Source organism: Chenopodium album, chromosome 25, assembly GCF_948465745.1.
Source record: "Chenopodium album chromosome 25, dcCheAlbu1.1, whole genome shotgun sequence".
In the NCBI taxonomy this organism is placed as follows: Eukaryota; Viridiplantae; Streptophyta; class Magnoliopsida; order Caryophyllales; family Amaranthaceae; genus Chenopodium; species Chenopodium album.
In genome coordinates, this window is record NC_137858.1 from 32,136,535 (window position 1) to 32,157,785 (window position 21,251).

General features: G+C 33.6%; 1 protein-coding gene across 4 annotated transcripts in view; it reads right to left on the reverse strand.

Annotated features, from left to right (window-relative positions):
• Positions 1–16,030, reverse strand: part of LOC145613353 (DNA-directed RNA polymerase III subunit 1-like) — a 31,156-nt gene extending 15,126 nt beyond the window's left edge. For 3 of the 4 annotated variants that reach the window (XM_081668446.1, XM_081668444.1, XM_081668445.1), the window contains exons 1-17: positions 15,173–16,030; positions 14,907–15,036; positions 13,254–13,406; positions 12,114–12,273; positions 9,935–10,080; positions 9,267–9,379; positions 9,013–9,109; positions 6,855–7,073; positions 6,600–6,748; positions 6,365–6,506; positions 6,129–6,269; positions 5,188–5,376; positions 3,879–4,098; positions 2,784–2,877; positions 1,605–1,833; positions 882–1,073; positions 39–137 (exon numbers count right to left, since the gene is read on the reverse strand). In XM_081668446.1, the coding sequence (XP_081524572.1) occupies positions 39–137; positions 882–1,073; positions 1,605–1,833; positions 2,784–2,877; positions 3,879–4,098; positions 5,188–5,376; positions 6,129–6,269; positions 6,365–6,506; positions 6,600–6,748; positions 6,855–7,073; positions 9,013–9,109; positions 9,267–9,379; positions 9,935–10,080; positions 12,114–12,273; positions 13,254–13,406; positions 14,907–15,036; positions 15,173–15,240 (2,541 nt within the window). In that variant the 5' untranslated portion in view covers positions 15,241–16,030. Of the gene's footprint in view, positions 1–38; positions 138–881; positions 1,074–1,604; positions 1,834–2,783; positions 2,878–3,878; positions 4,099–5,187; positions 5,377–6,128; positions 6,270–6,364; positions 6,507–6,599; positions 6,749–6,854; positions 7,074–9,012; positions 9,110–9,266; positions 9,380–9,934; positions 10,081–12,113; positions 12,274–13,253; positions 13,407–14,906; positions 15,037–15,172 lie in introns of those variants that run through there. The other variant, XM_081668447.1, reaches the window with a different exon arrangement.
• Between the last annotated feature and the right edge of the window lie 5,221 nt (positions 16,031–21,251).

Genomic DNA, 21,251 nt, shown 5'->3' on the forward strand with positions numbered 1-21,251 from the left:
ATATTGGGAAAAAAGCATATAAACCAGAAAGGACATACAGCTGTATCTACAAGACCTTCTCGTCCTCCCATTGTATGGAAAAAGAATTCTGTAGCTGTCAAGCCAGTGTAAAATGAGTTTGCAACAAATCCCTTAGCCTGTATATAATTAGATGAAAAAAAGATTATCATATATGAAACAAAATGCACTATTGTTACAATAATCTAGGACATTGAGGTTTTAAAAAAATGGTAAGAAGTGCTTCATATGTAGTAGACAAGTATGAAGAAAAACAAGGAAATCTTGGCATTATAAATCCCATATTTGAGGTGTCTACACTTAAATCCTAAATTTGAGAATAACTTTCCTTAATAGGTCACAATGATTTTCTACCTCTATTAAACAGGTCAACGTAAGCGACATGGCTTTTCATATTGGTTCAGGCATCTACATTTTTTTTAAGTATTTTTTTTTTATTGTCTCCAAACCCCACACTCTTTTCCTTAGACATAAGAATGTTTAGGAACCCCAGCTTTTCACTTGTTTCATAATATCATGGACTACCTCCATGTATCCTTTTTGCATTCACTTGAAGAGAACAAAAGACTATATTGAAAGATAGAGGATAACAATATATGTACAATAATTTTTCAAACACATGTCCTCAAACCATATAACTCCGTGTATCTTCCCTACTTTTCTCTTGAAGATAACAAGAAACTACATCAAAAAAAAGTAAAAAAAAAAAAAAGAGAGAGAGAGAGAGAACAGAAGGGATGACAACATAAATGCGTACAAACTTTTTCTCATGTACATGATCCTCAAACCATGTAACATTGCAAAAACAATGCAAAAAGCAAAAGTTCAAGATGAACTGAACTACAAGCTAAACTTAAACATACCTCAGGGGCCTTGGATTTTCTATGAAAATGTGGCAGACTACAATCAACGAAGCCATCTGGAGCTCGACGGCCTCCAACTGCTTGCTGACCAACACAGGCAACCATTTGGCTAATGTTGATTGGTGAACCTTTTGAACCACATTGTGACATTATCAAGGAACTGTTCCTCCAGTGAAGCTCTTCCATACAAACCTAGATACCACAAAAATATAAATTAATCAGCTTGAAGTGCTTCCTAAATCATTAGTAAATAAGCAATCTTGATCACCTGCTTTACTCTCTCCTTCCAAAAAAGGTATAAAAAGAGATGATAGAATTAGATGTCTCGTGAAAATTATGTCTTCAGAATATCCATCCATAATGGTATCAATTGGATCCAGAAAAGGCTTTGTACATGTATTACCAGCTTTCAACATGTATGAAACCCAATTACAGACCAAAGGAGAATATTGCTAACCATTGTTCTTATTGTAGCCAATCGACAGGAAGTTACCAAGCGTAAGAATTAGATGTGAGAAACATGAGAGGGTTTAAGCACTAATATTATGAGCTAGGTGGATGCAACAGCACATGAGAGGGTTTCTCTTCTTTTTTGAAGAGGTGAGGTTATCTATGGTAACGTATATTGATTATTGACTAGTGATTACTAAATATGAATAAGTTCACATCGCTCTGCCTCTGGGTGTAATGGGGGGGGGGGGGGGGAGGGGGGGGGAGCATTACCTTTCCCGCTGATTCACGCATGCTATTTAATTCTCCTGTTATTTTAGCCTCTAGAGTTTGTGCAGCATCAAAGCCAGGCATGAGAGACAGCTTTCCCTCTCTAAAGGACTTGATTAGCTTATCACATTCTCCATTTGATATAATGCCTTCCTTCCGTTGAGTCAGATTTTTTCCAGGTTGGACATCATCAATGCCGATTGAAAACCCATGATTACCAATCCACCTAGCACTGTGGGGAAGAAAACAACAGAATATTACATTTAGGCAGAACTAGAAGATGCTTGTTGAGACCTTACACAATGAGAACAAATATCCAAGCACATGAGAGATTGAATAGGATGACAGAAATTAGAATAACAGCAAAGATGATGCTAAATAAGTAAAAATTTTAAAATCAAGCCATGCTTATTTTCACTAAACAAGAAGAGTTTGCACTATCCTTATCCAAAAATAGATTAATAAATAATGATTACGGCATTAGACCTATACCCAAATTAGTATTGTTACAACTATTTAATTTAGTTAGATCAGATCATAAAAATTTGTCAGATTAGTCTAGGATTTATGTATTAGCTTATTTGCATAATTGCATGTACTGTAATATAAGATTTAGTAAAAAACCATACCACCCAGCCCATAATACCCTTTAGACTGACCTATGCAAGATGTGGAAAAAAAAAAAAGAAAAAGGCAGCTTGAGATGACAGTGGGAATATTGCCTTGGAGCAAAAGCTGGTGGGATTCAGGGAAGAGGAATGAGAGTCATCTTTGAAATATATAGAGGGTGTGGAAAGTAATAGTAATCAGAGGATTATTTTTCCCTTTTCATATATTTTCTTATTAAGACTACCAGCCACTCATACATGATATGGCGCTTATATGTCACAACGGATGATTATATCATCTTTTATACCTTCTATCGTCTATTTAGCCTCACACTAGCATTTTTTCACTATTCTATTAATTTCCAGATTTAATCTATAATGAAGTTATATTAAAAAGTGTGATACATAATTTTCTTTCATTTTCTTCTAAGTGATACCCACTATTGGTAATGGAGGTAGAATCATTCAGTTGTCGAAATTGTGCACGTTCAAATGCATATTACTTGAAATTCTGAAATGAAGAAAATGAACACAATCCATCATCTGCTAGATAAAATGAAAGAATAGTACTAGCCTTAATTTTGCCAGCCGATTCATGCAAGCTGCAGCAGCATATGCATTATAATCCCGAACAAGAACAGAGAAAAGACCAACTTTATTACCATTCCCTGAAAATTTCAATAAACGGCTTAATTATTGCTGACAGCAAGGGTAAGAGCATAATAATAAAAAGATAAGGGGATTTAGGGACGGATCTCACATAAGAGTTCAAATAAAAACAAGAGTGGACTCTTTTAAATTAAAGAAAGGCTTCAAAGTAATGTGATCAAGACCAATGGAACATACAGTAACAAATAGCCCAATCCCTAAGCCAGGCTCCAAAAGAAGCAAAGTTACAGAAACTGCCACCATAGGCAATGGCACAAACATGAAGGAAACTCATGTCATGAGGAGAGAAATACAGAGAGAGACATAAAAAAAATAAAAAATAAATTTAAAATAAAAAATTAATAATAATAATAAAATAAAAAATAAAAAAGAAAAGGGTACATGTGATAAGGGTAGAGATTTACATAAACCACAAGCCAAAACAATATATGTGTAAGTTATTTAAAGCATCCAAAATTAGGAAGTGTAGCATTTATTTGAGAAGGTTGAGATATCATCTATCTCTAACTCTAAGGCACCATTTATCGTGACTTTGATACCTACAACATAAAAGTGGTGGGATACGGCCATACAGAGTTTAGATATACAGTGTGATTTACCCTACAACTGCATAGACATTGTTTCCAACAAGACCTTCAATCTAAAAGATAACTGACTAATGCAGAATAGGACCATTCAGCAAAACACCAAGTCATCTGACTTGGTCTATGAAGTTGATAACTTGCCTATCATAGACTTTTAACTTTGTTGCAAATGGATGACAAATACAAACACCAAATAGTGGCTAAACCATAAAAGATCATCAACCTAAAGAGACTTAAATTTAAAAACAAATCCTGATGTTTTGCAACATCAACGTTATGTTCATGCCTCCATATAGACTGCCACCTAGAGAGGTCATAAATAAACAAAATAACGAGGACTAAACACGAACTATCATAATATAATAAATAAATAATAAAAAAAAAAAAATGAAAGCGAAGGAAAACTATATACTCACCTAAGGTAGCTTTTCCTAATTGTCCAGATATCAGCTCACTATTGCGAAAATAAACAAAACCATCATTCGGACACATGGTTTCCTCTCTAATACCCATCTTTCTGTCTTCAACTCTGGAATATATCTTCTCTTTTACAGTAAGATTAACAAATACTTTCATTTGCACATGTGGGCGCAGCAAAACATCAAATAGCTGTTTACCAGTCCAGAGCTCAATTGGCTGCAACAGAAACACAAGATTTGAATCAATAAGCATGGTGAAGAATAATTATAGCATGATTAACCATTTCAATTACCACAAAAAAGATAGAAAGATTCAGAAAAATATCGGAGTCAAAATATCCCGCAACATAATCAAGTGATCAACTATAACCTTGATAGCTCTTTTGTGAAGGAAAACCCAGCAAATCTCATAATTTAATTCAGAATGGCCAGTAAATTTTAAACATTTTGCAATAATATTTGAGAGCTTGGACTTCTGGGAGAAATGATCAAAATGCCCCAAATAGCATCTCACGGGGAATCGAACACCTAAACAGAAAGCCATGAAAGTGTCTCCTTTTTGTTTGACTAAACATGCTTTTTTGGAGGCTAGTAACTACTAATTAAAGAAAAAGAAGCATGGAGACAATGAACTAAGCAAGGCTGGCATTAATATAGTTGGTAGAGAATTAAGCAGAGCCTTTTCTAAACTCCTTCCTCAGCTTACTATTAGAACACAGGCTGCTCTTTATGGGAACAAACTCAGCATTAGAATTGATTATCTCAATAGCCTTAGGCTCGCTTCCCAAGAATCCTGTTCCACAAGGGTTACGACTTACAATTGCACCTATCTTCTTTTTCTTTTTACAACTTCATCATAAGGCCCTCGGAAAATTAAGAACTTCAACCTTATTAAATAGCCATTGTTTTCAACCTACAAACAAGTATGACTGCAAATTATGTGAATAAAAAATCAAAACCAAACCAGAAGTTTGCCAAGACAAGTTCAACTTTTTTGATACCTCGAATCATATAGCAGGTAGACATTTTCATATAAAGATAGGAAGAATGGTAAAAGATAAGAAATCTTTGTCATAGTATTGAAACCTGGTCTGCTAAACTGACCAAGGTTTGTATATGGAATTCTAACAGTGTAATTTGCTCGAAAAGCAGCACAGAAAAAGGCTTGTTTTAAACACATGACAAAGCCAAAAACCTTGTCCTCTAAAGTGCAATGTAGCATAAATTCTATTAGACAAATATGACTGCAAAGTATCAAATATCCCATAATTCTTAATACTAAATGACATAAGGTGGCACAACACACCTTGATCAATGCTGGTGTTGGCAAATCAATCACATCCATTCCATCTCCCATGTAAGTGCACATAAGAGAAAACGCTGCACGATCATAAAATGTGTCCTTCCTTGTAATGAGAAATGACGACGTCAAAAAGTCTTGAGTCGAAGCAACTAAAATAGTACCATTTTTAGGGGTGCATAGATTGTTTTGCACCTGCAATAAAATTTTACAAAAATAATGCATCATTAGCAAACTGCCCATTTTCTGCCATGCGTCCATGCCCACATAATATACTAGCACCGTTCTTGAAAGTTTGGCCACTTACTATTCATGCGGTCAAAATAAAATTTTCTTGACCGCATTTAATGAATAATATAAAAGAATTAAAACAGCATGTCGGTTCTTGTTATAATCAACTTTTCATACGAAAGAGAGAGAGAAATGGGGAACCTACAACCCAAAAAAATAAATATCAAATGCTCTTCCAAATAACAATAATTTATATTTTAAAACTTCCTCCATTCTTGATAGTTCGAGTCGGTAAACTCTTGTGCCTAGGAAAGTTTTAAAAAGGTGAAATGGTGTAAGAATAAGGTGGATAAAATAAGAGAGATCGAATTAAGTAGTGGGAGGGACTAAAAGATACGTGAATAAAGTAAGAGGGAGTGATCAAAAAGATGTAAATATTGTGGAGTAAGGGGGGAGAGGGGTAAAGTCTTAATAAGAGGTTACTAAGAATAACACAAAGTGAGTTAAACTTTCTAAAACAGACCAAAACAAAAAGTGAGACAAATTATCAAGAACAGAGGAAGTGTCATTGTTCAAAAAAAAAACATTTTGAGACTACTAAAATCATGAGGAATTTGATATTTCATTCACAACTTATTTCAAGAAGAATATACTTATGGGGCATACGCCTTACAGGTTAGTGATAAACATTGTATAACATTGGAAATCAAGTTTACCGCCATCAACATTAAAGCCTCTGCTCTAGACTCTTCGTTTTGTGGGATATGAATATTCATCTCGTCACCATCAAAATCAGCATTGTAAGGATTGCAAACAGATTCATTGAATCTTAACGTTTTCCACGGCATTATTCTAGCCTACAAACATTGCATTTATGAATCAATACTGGATTATTGGCCATTCATTACATAATTTTTTTTTTTAAAAAAAAAATTTAGAAATTAGCCTTCACCCTATGGCACATCATAGACATCCGATGCAAACTTGGTTGCCTGTTAAAAAGAAGAACATCACCATCTTCCAAGAAACGGTGAACTGTGTCACCAAAATTCAGTCCATCAGCTATTCTTTTTCTATTACCAAATGACAAATCCCTGCATGGAAGCATAGACAACCTCACCAGTCACCAGGATATTCCAAAGCCAATTACAGTTTATACAATTTGCATGGTTTTCAGAAATGCTTACCTCTTATCACCATTGGATTCTACTACAAACTTTGCACCTGGATTCTTCTTTGGCCCATTTTGCACACACTGCTTCAATTTTTCTATGTTGTGATGGTTGACAAGCTCAGGATAAGTCAAGATTTTTGCCATTAGTTGTGGAACTGCAACCTGCAAGAAACAATTGTCATTTTTGTCTAGTTTGTATCACATAAAAATTAATAAAGAATCAACAACTAGCTGCAAAGTAGAAGTTATACAAAAAAAAGATCTAGACCTCTGTAATTTTCAGATTAGGATCAGGAGATATGACAGTCCTTCCAGTGAACTCAACACGCTTCCCTGACAGGTTTTCACGAAAACGTCCTTGTTTTCCCTTTAAGCGTTGAACAAACCCGGACAATGGCTTGATTGGCTTCATAGATTGTAGTGAAGCAACACGAACATCGCTGTTTATGTATTGAGCAACTTCAACTTGAAGATTATTCCAATCATCCTAAACAAAATTTAATCAGTACAAATTCAGATATGCCAACATGCTTACATGTCCAGTTCCCTATTTCCCTGGAAATGATAAATCCACTTCTTCCACCAAAATTAAAGTTTAAACTAAAATTGCAGAACACCTAGATTAATAAATCACTAAACTACCACTAAGGTAATCAATTTTTCAACATCAAAAGTAACGGAAAGTTTTCCAATTACAATTTTACTAAATAGTCCTTTATTGCGAAAAAACAATGTCTTAGCAGCTTTAAAACATCGTTCAATTGTGTCAAAAAAATTAAAAAAAAAAAAAAAAGAAAACATTGTTCAAACATTTACTGTAGAATATAACCCTCCCCCCTACCCCCTTCCCTCTTTTCTCGGTTTCTCCCAATCCAAATCTTGCTACATGCACCATATTGTCACATGGAAGCATGTCTTAGTGAGATAATTAAGCCCCCCATTTTGAGCAGAATTCATTGCATTGCTGTCCAAGCCTCAAATTTTACATCTCTTAGAAACTCTATTAAGTTGGTTTCAAAAAAAAATAACAAAAAAATAAAAAAAGAAACTCAATTAGGTTTTTAATTTTTCGGGAGATGAACAAGAATACAAGAGACAATTAAGATGGATATTTCTATCATCCAAATGTCAGTAGCTTTGTATTGAGTAGTAAAGTTTATGTTTTACATAAGCAGCTTTATAAATAAGCATAAGAAGGCTAGGATTTCTCTGGAATGAAAATTAAGAAACTATAAAGCATTCCAGCAGCTTTAAAAATAAGCATAAGAAGGCTAGGATTTCTCTGGAATGAAAATTAAGAAACTATAAAGCATTCCAGAGTATCTAAGTATCACTTACCTAAGCCAGGAAACACATTGCCATAGGAAAAAACTACAAAGAGGCAAGAGAACCCACTCCATCCCACTACGTCTTCCTGCTAGAAGTTCTGTGTCCAACCATTTGTTTCCAACCACGATACCAAAACAAACAACTTTTTTCTGAATCTAGCTTCAAAAAACATTATTGTACATAGGCTTTGATCAAAATTTTAGATAGCTGCAGCAACAAAATTGGAGTATGGCCAGGCCAAGTTCAATGCAACTCTTTTTGTTTGTTTGTTTGTAACCATTAGCTAATTAAAGTCATTGAAGCTCATAATGAAAGGCTTTATGTACCTATTTCACAGTATAAGTTACAATACATTCAGATCCTGAACATGGAGAACTGATCCTCGTCAAAATAACAGCCTAAGGCCTTGTTCTTTTGAGCTTCTGGCACATCAGAGCAGATTTCAACAGAGCATAGCAGATTGCAGTAGAGTCGAGCCGAGCAAAGCAGATCAGATTTCATTATTATTATATTTCAGCAGAGCATAGCAGATTGCAGCTGAGTCGAGTCGAGCCGAGCAGATGTTGTTGTTGTTGTTGTTATTTTTATTATTATTCTTATTTTTATTATTATTATTATTATTATTATTATTATTATCGATTATTATTATAATCATTATTATTATCGCATTATTATCATTACTATTATTATTAATTAAAATATTATTATTACTATTATTATTAATATTATTATTATTATTATTATTAATTATTACTACCTCCGTTTCATATTATTTGCAACGGTTAGACATTTTTTCTCTCTACTTTATGTCAAATCCTTGCAAATAATATGAAACGGAGGTAGTAATTATTATTATTATTATTATTATTACAACTATTAAATATTAATTATTTATTATTATTATTATTATTATTATTAGATATTAATTATTATTATAATAATTCAATGTTAATTATTATTTTTAAGCCGAGCAGAGCAGCTCTAAAGAACAGGGCCTAATTCTAAGAAGAGCAATCAATCAATCAATCAATCAGAGCCTTAATCCCAAAAGTGGGGCAATTCTAAGAAGAGCATTTTTAAAAAAATTACAATCTCACCAGAAAACAGCCATTACTTGATTCTTCCATTGTCAGACGAAGGCAAGCATTTGCTTGAATAATTCTCTTTAGCCTCTCAGTAATGGGATTTTCATTGCTGCAAGGGTTTATAAATCAGATTAACTATATAAATAAGCCTGAATTGAAATGCTACTTGAATGCAGAAGGGACCCCTTGCCCAAAAATTATGGGAGAAACAAAAATTAAAGGCAGAAAAAGGTATTGTAACAAATATATAAATCTATAGATCCAACCTTAAAGTTCCTCCATCCACAAAAACAGAAGGACGAATGGCCACTGGAGGAACTAATATATTGGTAAATATAAGCTTCTCTGGTCTATCAGCAAGACAGAGTAACTCACAGTCCTGCAAGTTTAAAATAGAAAAATAAATAAAATAAAAAATATTAAAAAAAAAAACATACATACATACATAATTTAGAACAAGTTTAAAACCTTTATTCATCAAAAAGACTCTAAGAAATTAAATTAATTTATTGCAGTCCACACCCTTTGTTTCACAGTTAGTATACTACTTTCTAATTCAATTAAATTCAGTTGATTACCCTAAAAGTCAGCTCTCAGGTGAGTGCAAGTATGTGTTCTCTTTTACTTTTCAATAAATTTCATAGAAAGTCAGAAGGTCAATCACTCCAAAGATAAATGGAAGCAGCAACATATTATCAAAACCTTCTTTCATTTCAGATAAAGCTTATATAGACTAACTCGAAAACTTGGAGCTTAATCAAAACACTAAAGAATCTGTGCACCCTAAAATAAGGCAACATAACCACTTGTAAGAAACAAATAACTAGTTTCCTAAACCAAGTAAACAACCAAAAACCAAATACCCAAGATTATATTAGCATATACATACATATACGAGACAAAATGTGTCAGGCACATAAAGACAAGATTTCACCTGATCCAACATTTGGTTGAATAAGAAGAGTGCATCATGTGGATGTATAATATTACAGATGGATGTTTCTCTGCCTTCATCAACACTATTCTGATTTTTGGAACAATGAACTATCGCCAATGGTGAAGCACCCTTCGTCACTTTTCCTGAAAAATATAAAATTAGCTGGAAACTATTAGTGAACCTTCCCCGTAGAAAAAGATATCATCTACTTAAAACAAGTAACAAATAATAATAATCACATTGCAAAAGGTGTAGAAACGAAACACCCATTTGTTAACGCAAAAAAGCAAACAGCACCCTATCTTCTAAGGGTCAAATGTGCTTTAGGGGTATGCCTTTGTGGATAATTAGTCTTTTATGAGTTAAGACCTTTGATTACCAGATTGAATCAAAATTTAATTCAAAAGCAGTTTTACAAAAATTAACATGGAACAAAGCAGGCAGCACAACAAGAAGATCAAATATTGACTTTGCCTTGAATTACAGTTGGAGATTAAACCTGATTGATACCTTCAATAAATTACTAAGTAGCTATTCATATGCTAAACTAATCTAGGCTTGCTTAGAGTGCTATGCTAGCTCTAGACTTAGAAAAACGGAACGTAATTCATTTTTTTTTAGGTGTTGTGTATTTTCTACCAAGAACCCTAAATTACAAAACTGCTCTTGATGGGCCTTTCATACCCAATGACTTTTCTTTTCCGACTGAGTGCCAACCGTTCTCATCCTTTAAATCTCCAAGCACAACTGCTTTTGGCGCTTAATCTATAAATTATCTGCTAAATTTGACTGAAATTAATGTTACCTCAGATTCTCAGTTTACTAGCTACTACGATTATCAACTAGGTAGCTTAACTTTTATGTTTTTGGTTGAATTTCATGACGTCATTTCCTTTGCTTATGACTGTAATCAACTTCAGTAGCTAATTATTTACTTCTTATGTTTTTGGTTTTGTTTCATGACATGATCCTATTTTATTGTAGGTCACCTTGACTCCCTGAATTGTCTCGGTAACAAATTGCGCCTTAAATATTTTTTATTGCCTTGTCCTAAACAATCTGCAGAAAACCTAAATCAAGAAGGCGGTGGCTATTAAGGCTTCCTTAAGCAAAGCTTTTGGACTTGACTTGGTCAAAGCACACTAACATCGCGTAACCAATTCCACCGAATTCACTATAGGCAGTGTGCCATGTCTCCATTTCCCTACCTGTTATCGAAATTTCATACCTCACTTATTCTTCAATTCGTAGAGTAACAACGCACCAAACACATTGAGATGGAAATCCACCATGTTTGTGCAAAGGTGGCCCATGGTCAATTCATGTTTTTCACGTTCCTTCATCTTTTCAGATATCTTCACTAAAGATCTGCCTTCTACTTAGCTCATAGACTTCCAGTTCAGTCTCAAATTCCAACACCCTCCGACCTCAACCTCAGCCTCAACCACAGGGATGTGATAAAGTAATAATTGATACATAAATTATATATGTATTTAGAGTTGTCTGGTATATACACTGGGATAAATCTTCCTGTCAATATTGTATTTTGTTATATATACTGGAATATAACATATCCCAATTTGGGGACAGTGTCAAAAGTCAAATGAGATGTTTCTGAGCAAAGACCTACATTTGGGAGAACTTTAAATATCTTGGTAAGTTTGTATGTGTATGTGGGGACTGGGGAGGAGGGGTTGTAACTTGTAAGGGAATGGAGGGCTTGTGTAAAATATCGAAGAAAGTTAGGAGAACTTTAAATATCTTCGTGAGTGGGAAAGGGGGGTGTATAGAGAGGAAGGAAATGAGGGCTTGTTTGAAATATCTAAGAAAATGCAATCGAAAGCCTTTAACTAGTCAAATATTACCTTGAGGAGATAACAAAATTACATAGCATATCCTAAGAAAATTTGTTTCCAAGAATCCAGGAAGCATATTATACATTTTATTCGGGTGTAAAAGAGTTTAAGGGGGGAAAAATCCCTTTCAGAAGATAATTTTCTCAGCATCTGTTTGGTCGGTCACAGTAGTTGCTACATCACAAACAATCACGACTGCAGGAGACCAATGTACAAAGAGGGAAAAGCAGGGAGAGGGAGACAAAGATACAGATATTAAACGTACACAAATATACAGAAGTCTTTCCACTCTTTTACAAGCTAGGGATGAAGGATCATACCATTCACATGTCCACATCTGGAGCAATTTATTTTTTTTAAGTTGGAAAACCTCTTCATAATCTTTTTCTTCAAATCAATTTTGTGCAATACATCAGCTTTCCTCATCTTTTTCAAATATTCTAGACGATCTTCCTCAGGCAGCAGAATACGTGAACAAGACTGACAGAAAAGGAACAAGTATATAAATTTGATATAAAATGCATGACAAGGAATCAAATAAAGATTTACGTACAGAGACTAACAAGAAAACTATGATAACATATTTCTCTGTATATCTTGCCGGACCATCATCATGACTACATTATCACATGCGCACGCGCGTGCACATGCAATTAAAAAAGAGCTGAAATAAATTTTGTTATCTTGCTAATGAGTAATTTCCATTCATACTTCTTCTTGGAAAAAAAAAAAAAAAAAAAATTAAAAAACCCTATGACTTCACTTAAGGCTAAAAAGAAGAAGCTCTAGAAAACAGTTCATAAAAATTTGATTTTAGAAGTCAGGATGTAACACAAAGATTTTAAAAAGAATAAAAAGAACAATGAATTCACTTGAAGTTTGAAGAGAAAAAGCTCTAGGAAATAGATCATAAAATTTTGAATTTAGACATCAGGAAGTAGCACAGCCAGGGAAAAAAAAATATACATTTAACCAACAATCACGAATTAACTATTTACATTTGTAATTTTACTGCTTTCTCAATTTTTCCCCTCAATACAACTTATCCCCACAAATTCTATGCCATAAAACACCCATAATCTTTCATTCTCCTCGACTACACTCCTCTGACAAAAGCATAATAATTCTCCCCATTTGTCATGTTATAGACATCATACATTAATATCTTGAAAGTTCTGCAGTTTGTAAACTTTAGCATACCGCAATAATACACCAATTCTAGGACGGAATACTACAGTATGCATGTAGGTCAACTGGCATCAATCCTAATACTCTGAGAAAAAACACCCTATTACACAAGAGGCAGCCAGCAAGCACAGCATTATTTCAACTTGCCAAAAACTAGCATGCTTTTCCAGCATGATCCAACTGAAAGTTGTTAGATATCAAAGCAGAAAGGGTGAAAAGGAGAATCAAGAGCCTGAGAGCAGAAGCCAAATCTATAACAGCGTAGAAGATACCTTACATATACACCTCAAAACATCTCGAATGGCACCGATATATCCAATATTGAAAACAGGAAGGGCAAGAGCCAGGTACCCATAATGACCTTGACAGTCTTCGAATTTTGCATGACATGTTGCACAAACACCAGCCTTTTTGTTGGTAGGCCCCTAACAAAATAGAACATGTTGAGTAATGACTGGAAAAGCATACACAGTATACAAACAAATGACAACAATAACCTCCTCTGAGGTTAACATGAAAAGTTACTCTCCTCTCACAATACTTTTATTTTTTAAAAAAATTAAAAGTGAAATAGTAAAGTGACTCGGAAACAAATGCATAAAGTTGTGAGAGGAGATTAACTTGGAATGTTAATCTCAGAGATTAACTGGGGCTCCCTCCCAAGCATATCAAGAGGCTCCTCTACTAGTCTACTCCATAGTCCTCATACCAATTCCGAGATCAGTAAGATGTTCCTCATGATCACATGGAATAAATCTTAAATGTGTAATCAGTATTTTATGTTGAAGCTTATTCATTGAACCAGAGGGAGTGTTAAATTTATAATGACAACATAACCTACCAATTACATATTTACATAAAATATAATGATGGTATATCATTATATATTTTTTATCACTCTGTTTATCAGTATCATATCAAGAAAATGTTGCTAAACACTGCTGAGTACTATTTTATACTAGTATAATTTATCCTGACTAATTGTAGATTTGTAGTGTGACACCTTGAAATATATAACACTTCAAAATATCAAGTTCTTATATCATGATTAACCTTTTTTGCATTAAGTCAATTATAATTGCACTAATATATTTTGTAATCAACTTCCAATGAATTGCCAGGTAGCAATTCATAATGAACAGGTTGGTCATTGGTTTTACTCCCACTCTCCCCTAATATATTCATAATTTTTTCAAGGGTCAATTTTTACACTTCTAGCAGCAATTTTCCCTCAACTTATATTGAGTCAAACATTTTCAAAAAAAAAATTATATTGAGTCACACATTATGAAAATAGTGTTGTGTGTTGTTACACTTGTATTGAAAAGGCATTTACTTAATTTTACTTTAAATTAACAATCATTAAAATAATTCCCTAATTGGTAAATCTATTTATAGTGAGGACAATAGCGCTAATAAACCCATAGCTTGTATAATTATATGACACGTCGGCATTAGCAGCTTTACTGTTCATGTCTATTGGTTTAAAATACAAAGTATTATAAATGGTATACATGGCCTTAGAGCTATATATAAGAAGCTAAATGTGGAATATATACATAATCATTTTATCCATTATACTCACGTGATATTATCATGCCCAAAACACATTTAATGCTTATTTATAACCCTAACGGCTATATATATCATTACCCAATAGATGTTGCCCCGCCCTAAATGCGGCGCAATAACCCGCCAATCCGCCATATAAACACGAAAAAGACGCTCAGTATAGTATCGATTGTTCCGTCTTGTATTTCCTTATAAATTTTGCCGCCCTAATGCTTATATTTTGAAAAATGAAATCTAAAACATAAAATCAACAACCTAGAAAAAATCTACTCAACATTTCAATGGTAAACATTACGGAGTACTAAAGAAAGAGCAAAATCAGCAGAAATTTATCAAAGAGTAAGAAATTTCACCATTTTTGGGTCTAATAGACCGTTAGCAATCGGCCTCTTTTGTTGATCATAATAAACACCTTGATGAACTTCAACTTCAGCAATTTTACTGATTTCTGATGCCGAAAACATCGAAAATTCGACGCTTTCTCTGCATTTCAGCCAAATGTAAACGCAAAATCAAATTCCGATTTACTGTAAAAAAATAAATAAATAAAAAATAAAAAAAATAATAATGTGAACTACAATTTCAAAATAAAAATAAAAAGAGGAGAAAAAATACCGACATTTTACGAGCATCGTCTTCCGGGATGAATGGCTGCTTTGTGAGCTGAAATGTGTTGAATAACTTCATCGTTTAGCTGAATTACTACCGGAATTCTGGATTCCGACAATTCTCCGGCGAAAGAGACGGAAATGAGAGAGGTTAAGAGGCGGAGTGAAATGAATGAAGAAAATAAAAATGAAGTGTTGGGGTTAGGGATTGAACCGACGACCTCCCGGATTAAAACTAAGTCATTTTCCACCACGTCATGTAACGCTATTTGTGATAACAATGCGAATTTTTATAGTATTTTTTTTATTTTTTGGGAAGTACCACATATGGAGCAAATTAGGAACATTTTCTTGCAAGACAGTGTGGTAATCTGTTAAAAAAATGAGAAAATTTGTTATCCATACAAGGTCAATATCTTAGTGCGTTAGAGTAGAATACCCAAGAGAGACAACAAAATCTGTTGCTCGATTTTCTTCACGGTAGATATGCTGCGATTTGAAGGTTGAGAAAAAACCCAAAATGTTCTTGACATCATGCATCCATCAGTAGCTAGAGCTTCCATGGACCATGGGCAATTATAGTGACCTTGCAAATATTAATAACTGTTAGATTATCACATTAGCTTTAATAATAAAATGGGTGGGAGGAGGCCATTGCGAAGGGCAATGGTTTCCGCAAAGAAAAGCTGGCAAGAGCCTAAATTATAAGTAGTATGACTAGTAATATGATTCCCTAAATTGTCTGTAATAATCAACAACACCAGTAGAGGCTGAATTAAGAAGGGAGGAACCATCAAAATTGAGTTTACAGTAACCGGACCACTAGGGGAGGGGACCAAGATATAATAGTAGGGGAGGACTAGGTGGTAATAGGAATAGACTTATTGGTTGGAATTGAAGGCGGATATCATCCAACATAGAACGAGCCAGCTGCCATTCTTGAAATAGAGAAAAGGCACAAATATAAAATACTATTAATATTGGTTGTAGTATTTTTTTTTTGAAAAATATAATAGCTTTACAACATTTCCAAATACTCCCAAAAAGCATGGCAGTCTTAGAGAGAGAGCGGGGAGAAGAAAGCTTAGACCCACCCAAATACGAACAAAAGTAAAAGACCAAAGTTTTTTTTTTTTTTTTTTTTTTTGACAAAAGCAAACCAAAGTTTTTTTTTTTTTTTTTTTTTTTTTTTTTTTTTTTGACAATAGCAAACCAAAGATTTAAAGGTAGAGAAGGAACAAGTGGTTGTTGGGAGCGGATTCCTAGCAACCTACAAATTGGGAAAAGATCAATCAAATGATCAATCTATCTATACTCTATACTTTAGTATTTAAAAACTATAACCAAGAAACTTATAAAGACACATGTCCACATCCATTCTATTACACTTCTCTAACCATAGTGCCACATGTGATAGGCGGTCGTACACCTATCAAAAATAATACCTAACTAAACCTCCTAATTATGTAGTAGGGTAAGTTAGGGTCGATCCCACAGAGAAGGTAGTATCAATATTGGTTCCTATGAATTAAAACTAGTCGAGTCAATCAAAATAGGGTTAAAAATATTATACTACTAAAGCAAGAAAATCAAATAATAAAAACATCTAGAATTAAGTATCACCACTAGCATAATCAATACAAGACAAATTCTTACCCCAATCAATTAATTATACTTTCACAAGGAAAGGTACGCCCTATAAAATACCAAAGATCTCTCCCGAGTTGTCAATGGCTTCCCTAATTAACAATCAAACGTACTTCCGTGGAATCATGTAAATTAAAGACATTAAATTCGGCACCCTAACTTCCTAATAATCCGTTCTACCTACTTCCGTGGAGAATTTCATACCCTTAATTGATTTATTCAAATCCGTCAAAACCCAACTCCCGTTGCAATCAAGACAATGGAATAATAACAATACCAATTATCCATAATCTAGTATTGGCATAAGCACAACCAATTAAGCATGAACAATGTAAACAATTAATTGAGAATTTAAAAGAACAAATCAAGTATCAATCATGGCTAGGGTTTAACCTAACCCTAGAAAATAAGACTAGAAATACATAATAAAAGAAAAGTGAAAATAAGCAAAGAAGAAAATCATTAAAGAACAACTAACTAGTTGCTGCTCCTAGTTTTGCATCATGCGGCTACTCCCTTATTATCCCTAATAACAAGCTATATATAAGCAATGAGCCAAAGATAATATTAGAGTAGTTGAATACAATTAAAACTCCCGAGAAATCAAGCCCATACAAGCCCAATTTCGTGTACAAAGTACCAATCACGAGCAGGCCACAACCTGGTTGTGGCGCACCTCTTCTGGCCACAGGCGGGCTGTGGAATGGGCTGCCACACCACTCTTCTTCTTCTTTTTTATAATGTGCTTCCGCGGGTAGGCTGTGGAGAAAGGCATATGCCACACCTCGGTTGTGGAGTAGTTTATCCTTGTGTAATTTCCTTTTCTTTGTCATATTAAAACATCTCCAATACATAGCTCAACTCACACAATAGCTTATTCCTACAAAACAAAGAAAAAGATCCCGAGGAGAGCAATAACGAAATATATATAAATTAAAGCTTAAATAATTAAATGTAGAAAGAATTCACGACAAAAATCATATAAATATGGCCTATAAAAGGTGTATTTTATCGTGTTATCAACATGTCATCTTACACTATTAATTATTTATTGCAATTTTTTTTTTAATTCTTTCATTAAACTTATACAAATCTTTCATACACACTTCATCTCTTAATCTTCATCTCTCCCCTTTAATTCAACCTTTTCCTATTCTCTCTTTAATTTTAGCCCTTCCACCTTCTATTTAAGCCTCTTTTTCGATTAAAGTTCCATAAATTTAATTTCTTTAATCATGTTTCCAATTACATATTATACCCTATAATGACTTGCTGATATTTCCTCACTTGTCTCTCAATACAATTTTATGTCAGGCCAGAAGGCTAGTTACACATAATAAGAAAACAATGTGAAAAAGGAACCATGCATGGTCAAAGATATCAAAGAATATTAAATAAAGTCAAACATCAATCAAGGTTTTAATTAGTCCAATCAAGAAGTCAACAATTAATTAAAGATCTTATGAAGACTATGAAATCAATCAAATAAAGCTAAATTGGGAAATGAATAACTTAATGGACGGAATATTATCCGCATAGTGGTCCTAACTGAGTACGGATAGTACGGACTCAAGTGGACCTTTTTGAGTAAGTCGACCGCCTTACTGAGCCTTTCTGAGAAAGGCAACTTTCCTTCAAAGCTTGAACCATTTGAAGACATGTAATGAATGCTTGGGCAACAAGCACAATACAATCCCATGATTGATGGAGCGAATCAAGGAAATATCAATCACCAAGTCAACATTTCCTAAGATATGAAGATGTCAACCAATATTGTCAACATTACCATAATATCGAGGATCCTTCAATATTTACTTTTATTAGACTTATAAATCATTATAAATAGGATGATCATTATAATAGAATTCATTCACACAATGATAAATACATCGTCTAATACAATTTACTACACTTTTATACTAAAATCTCTAATTTATGTCGTCCTTACTGACATCAGTTCGTCCTTACTCAGAAATGCCTCTCTTATCTTGATCTTTGTTCTTTGATTTATAATTATTATTATAGTTCTATTGTTTTATTGCTCTTAACTAATTTATTTGGAGGTTGTGTTTATTTTCTTTTGGCGAATTTGATTACTAAAACCCCATAAAACCTTTAACAAATTCCTAGAAACCCTTTTCTAAGATTTGTCCTAAACAGTGGTGTTGAGACTCATAATGCATATTATAAAACGCACAACAATGCAAGAAGGGACATTAATATTTTGGGAGACTAAGATTTGTCTGGTAGGGAGATTGTTCATAAGGATTTGCTATAAAAAGATTTTAATCTTGGGTGGAATGCATGTCTAAATTCCATATCCAGCGGAATTCCTATTTAGTAGAACACAGAATAGAATTGTGGGCCAACCAAGTGGCTAATTTAACTATAAATTAACCATTATTTCTTAAACAGGCCCTAACAGGGTTCATCAGGAACAGGGAAAGAAGGGAAGGTGTAGACACCCATTTGTGTCTCCCCAAAACCAAACCCGGTGATGAATACCTTTCACGTCAAACCATAACCGAATGAGGTGAAAGTGTGAAAATTCTAGTGATGCGGTAGTTTTTATTAAAATCCTTCTTTCTGTTTTCGAAAACCTGCTCTGTTTTATGAAAACGTCCAATCCAGTTTAGTTTGGTCCATGATAAGGGTCCAATAATGGTGTAGTTGGATGGGGCTTAAAAGACCTTTTCAACGATATATTATAAGCCCAATTCCGATGAATAATGAGAAAGTTATGGCCAAAATATTAAACTGGGCCCAAACCGGATTTTACCTACGACCCAATGATCATGAGGAGGGTCCAAAGGTTAAATCATATTCCTAAACTAATTAGGATTGATTAGAATCTTCTATGAGTTTCTAAAATATCTTAATTATCCTTTTTTGAAAAGATAAGATTAACGAATTTGATTTAAATATAAACTTTCCTTTTTTAAAACTTTCCTTTTTTAAAGTCCTAATTCTATTCGAATTTAAACATGTTCAAAGACAGTCAAATATTATTTTCATGCCTCATATTTTTTATCCAAATTTTATATGGTTGAATAGATCTTGAAATTATCTTTCCAATGATATATTATATTATTAATTCCGAGCTACAACGAAAAAGACATGAAAGAAATACGAAACTCTATCCAAAACTGACACTCTTTCACTATTTCGGACATATCTTTTTATCTACAAAAGATTTTAATCTGATTCTAATTGGGTTGGAAAGTAGACTTCAAGAGCTTTCCAACGACATATTATATGCCTTATTTGGACTCCTGGATCAAAAGATATGATAAAAACAAAATCCGTAAAAACTGTCTTTGTCGCCAAACGACAAGCTTGTCGCGTGGCGACAGCTCGCGACAAAGTCGGTTTGTTAGCGACAGCGCGGAGTTTTATTCCTTTTCAAATTCTAATTAGTTTTCTATAAATTTTCGGACTGTTTTCCTATAAATAGGGTCCTGGACCTCCGTTTTTATTCACAATCACCCAATTCTCTCTATTCTCTCTTGAGCAATTCACGCTTTCTTTGTCTCTCTTTCTAAACTATCTTTTACTAAATACAATTCCGCATACACAAGATCTTGAAACACCTAGCCAAGTTCGAAGTTGTCTTCACCCTAGACGTACAAGGTTGATATTTTCAGAGGGTTTGGTCCCAAATCTAGTCTAAACTTTTTAACTCTCTTAATTATATAATTCTTTAATTTTATTATTTTCATTGAAGTTTACTAACGCATGTATTTTGTTATTAGAAAGAGGTACGAGGCTTCAAAGTAAGTAAATTAGCTTACTCTCTATTTTAATTTCAATGTAGAAAGCATGCTTAAATTTGTTTAATTCCTAGTATCATGTTAGGATGTTTTTATTGCTTTCTAGAATCATGTTTAGGGTGCCTCTTATATGCTTTCTAATAGCATGTTAGTACCATGTTAGGTTTAAAGCTTTGATCTTTAATGTTTAGTGACATGCTATGATTTGTTATTAATCTTGTTAGTATCATGCCTAGGATCTTGCTATTGTTATTAAGCTTTATTATGCCTTATTATGATTATGATTATTATTATGATTATGCTTATTATTATTATGTTGTTTGATGTTTATTATTGTTATTGCTTGATCACGCCTTTTATGCTTGTTAAAGGGAATGTGTACTTGAAATCACGTTTAATAAGATAATTAATAATTTGGTTTAGGCTAATATGATTTTAATTCAAGTGATCGCCAATAATAGATTTATTTGTGCATTAATATTCAACCAAAATAAATAAACATGTTTAGGATTAACCTATTGATTGCATGTTAGTCAGAAAGCGCACATGAATACGAGCAGAATAAAGTAGATGCCTATTTTATAGGGCGAGTTCCTTTCTTTTGTAGATTGGATTCGTACCCACATCCCCGAACCCTATTTGGTTCAAGACCTTATGGAGTTGACGATCTCAT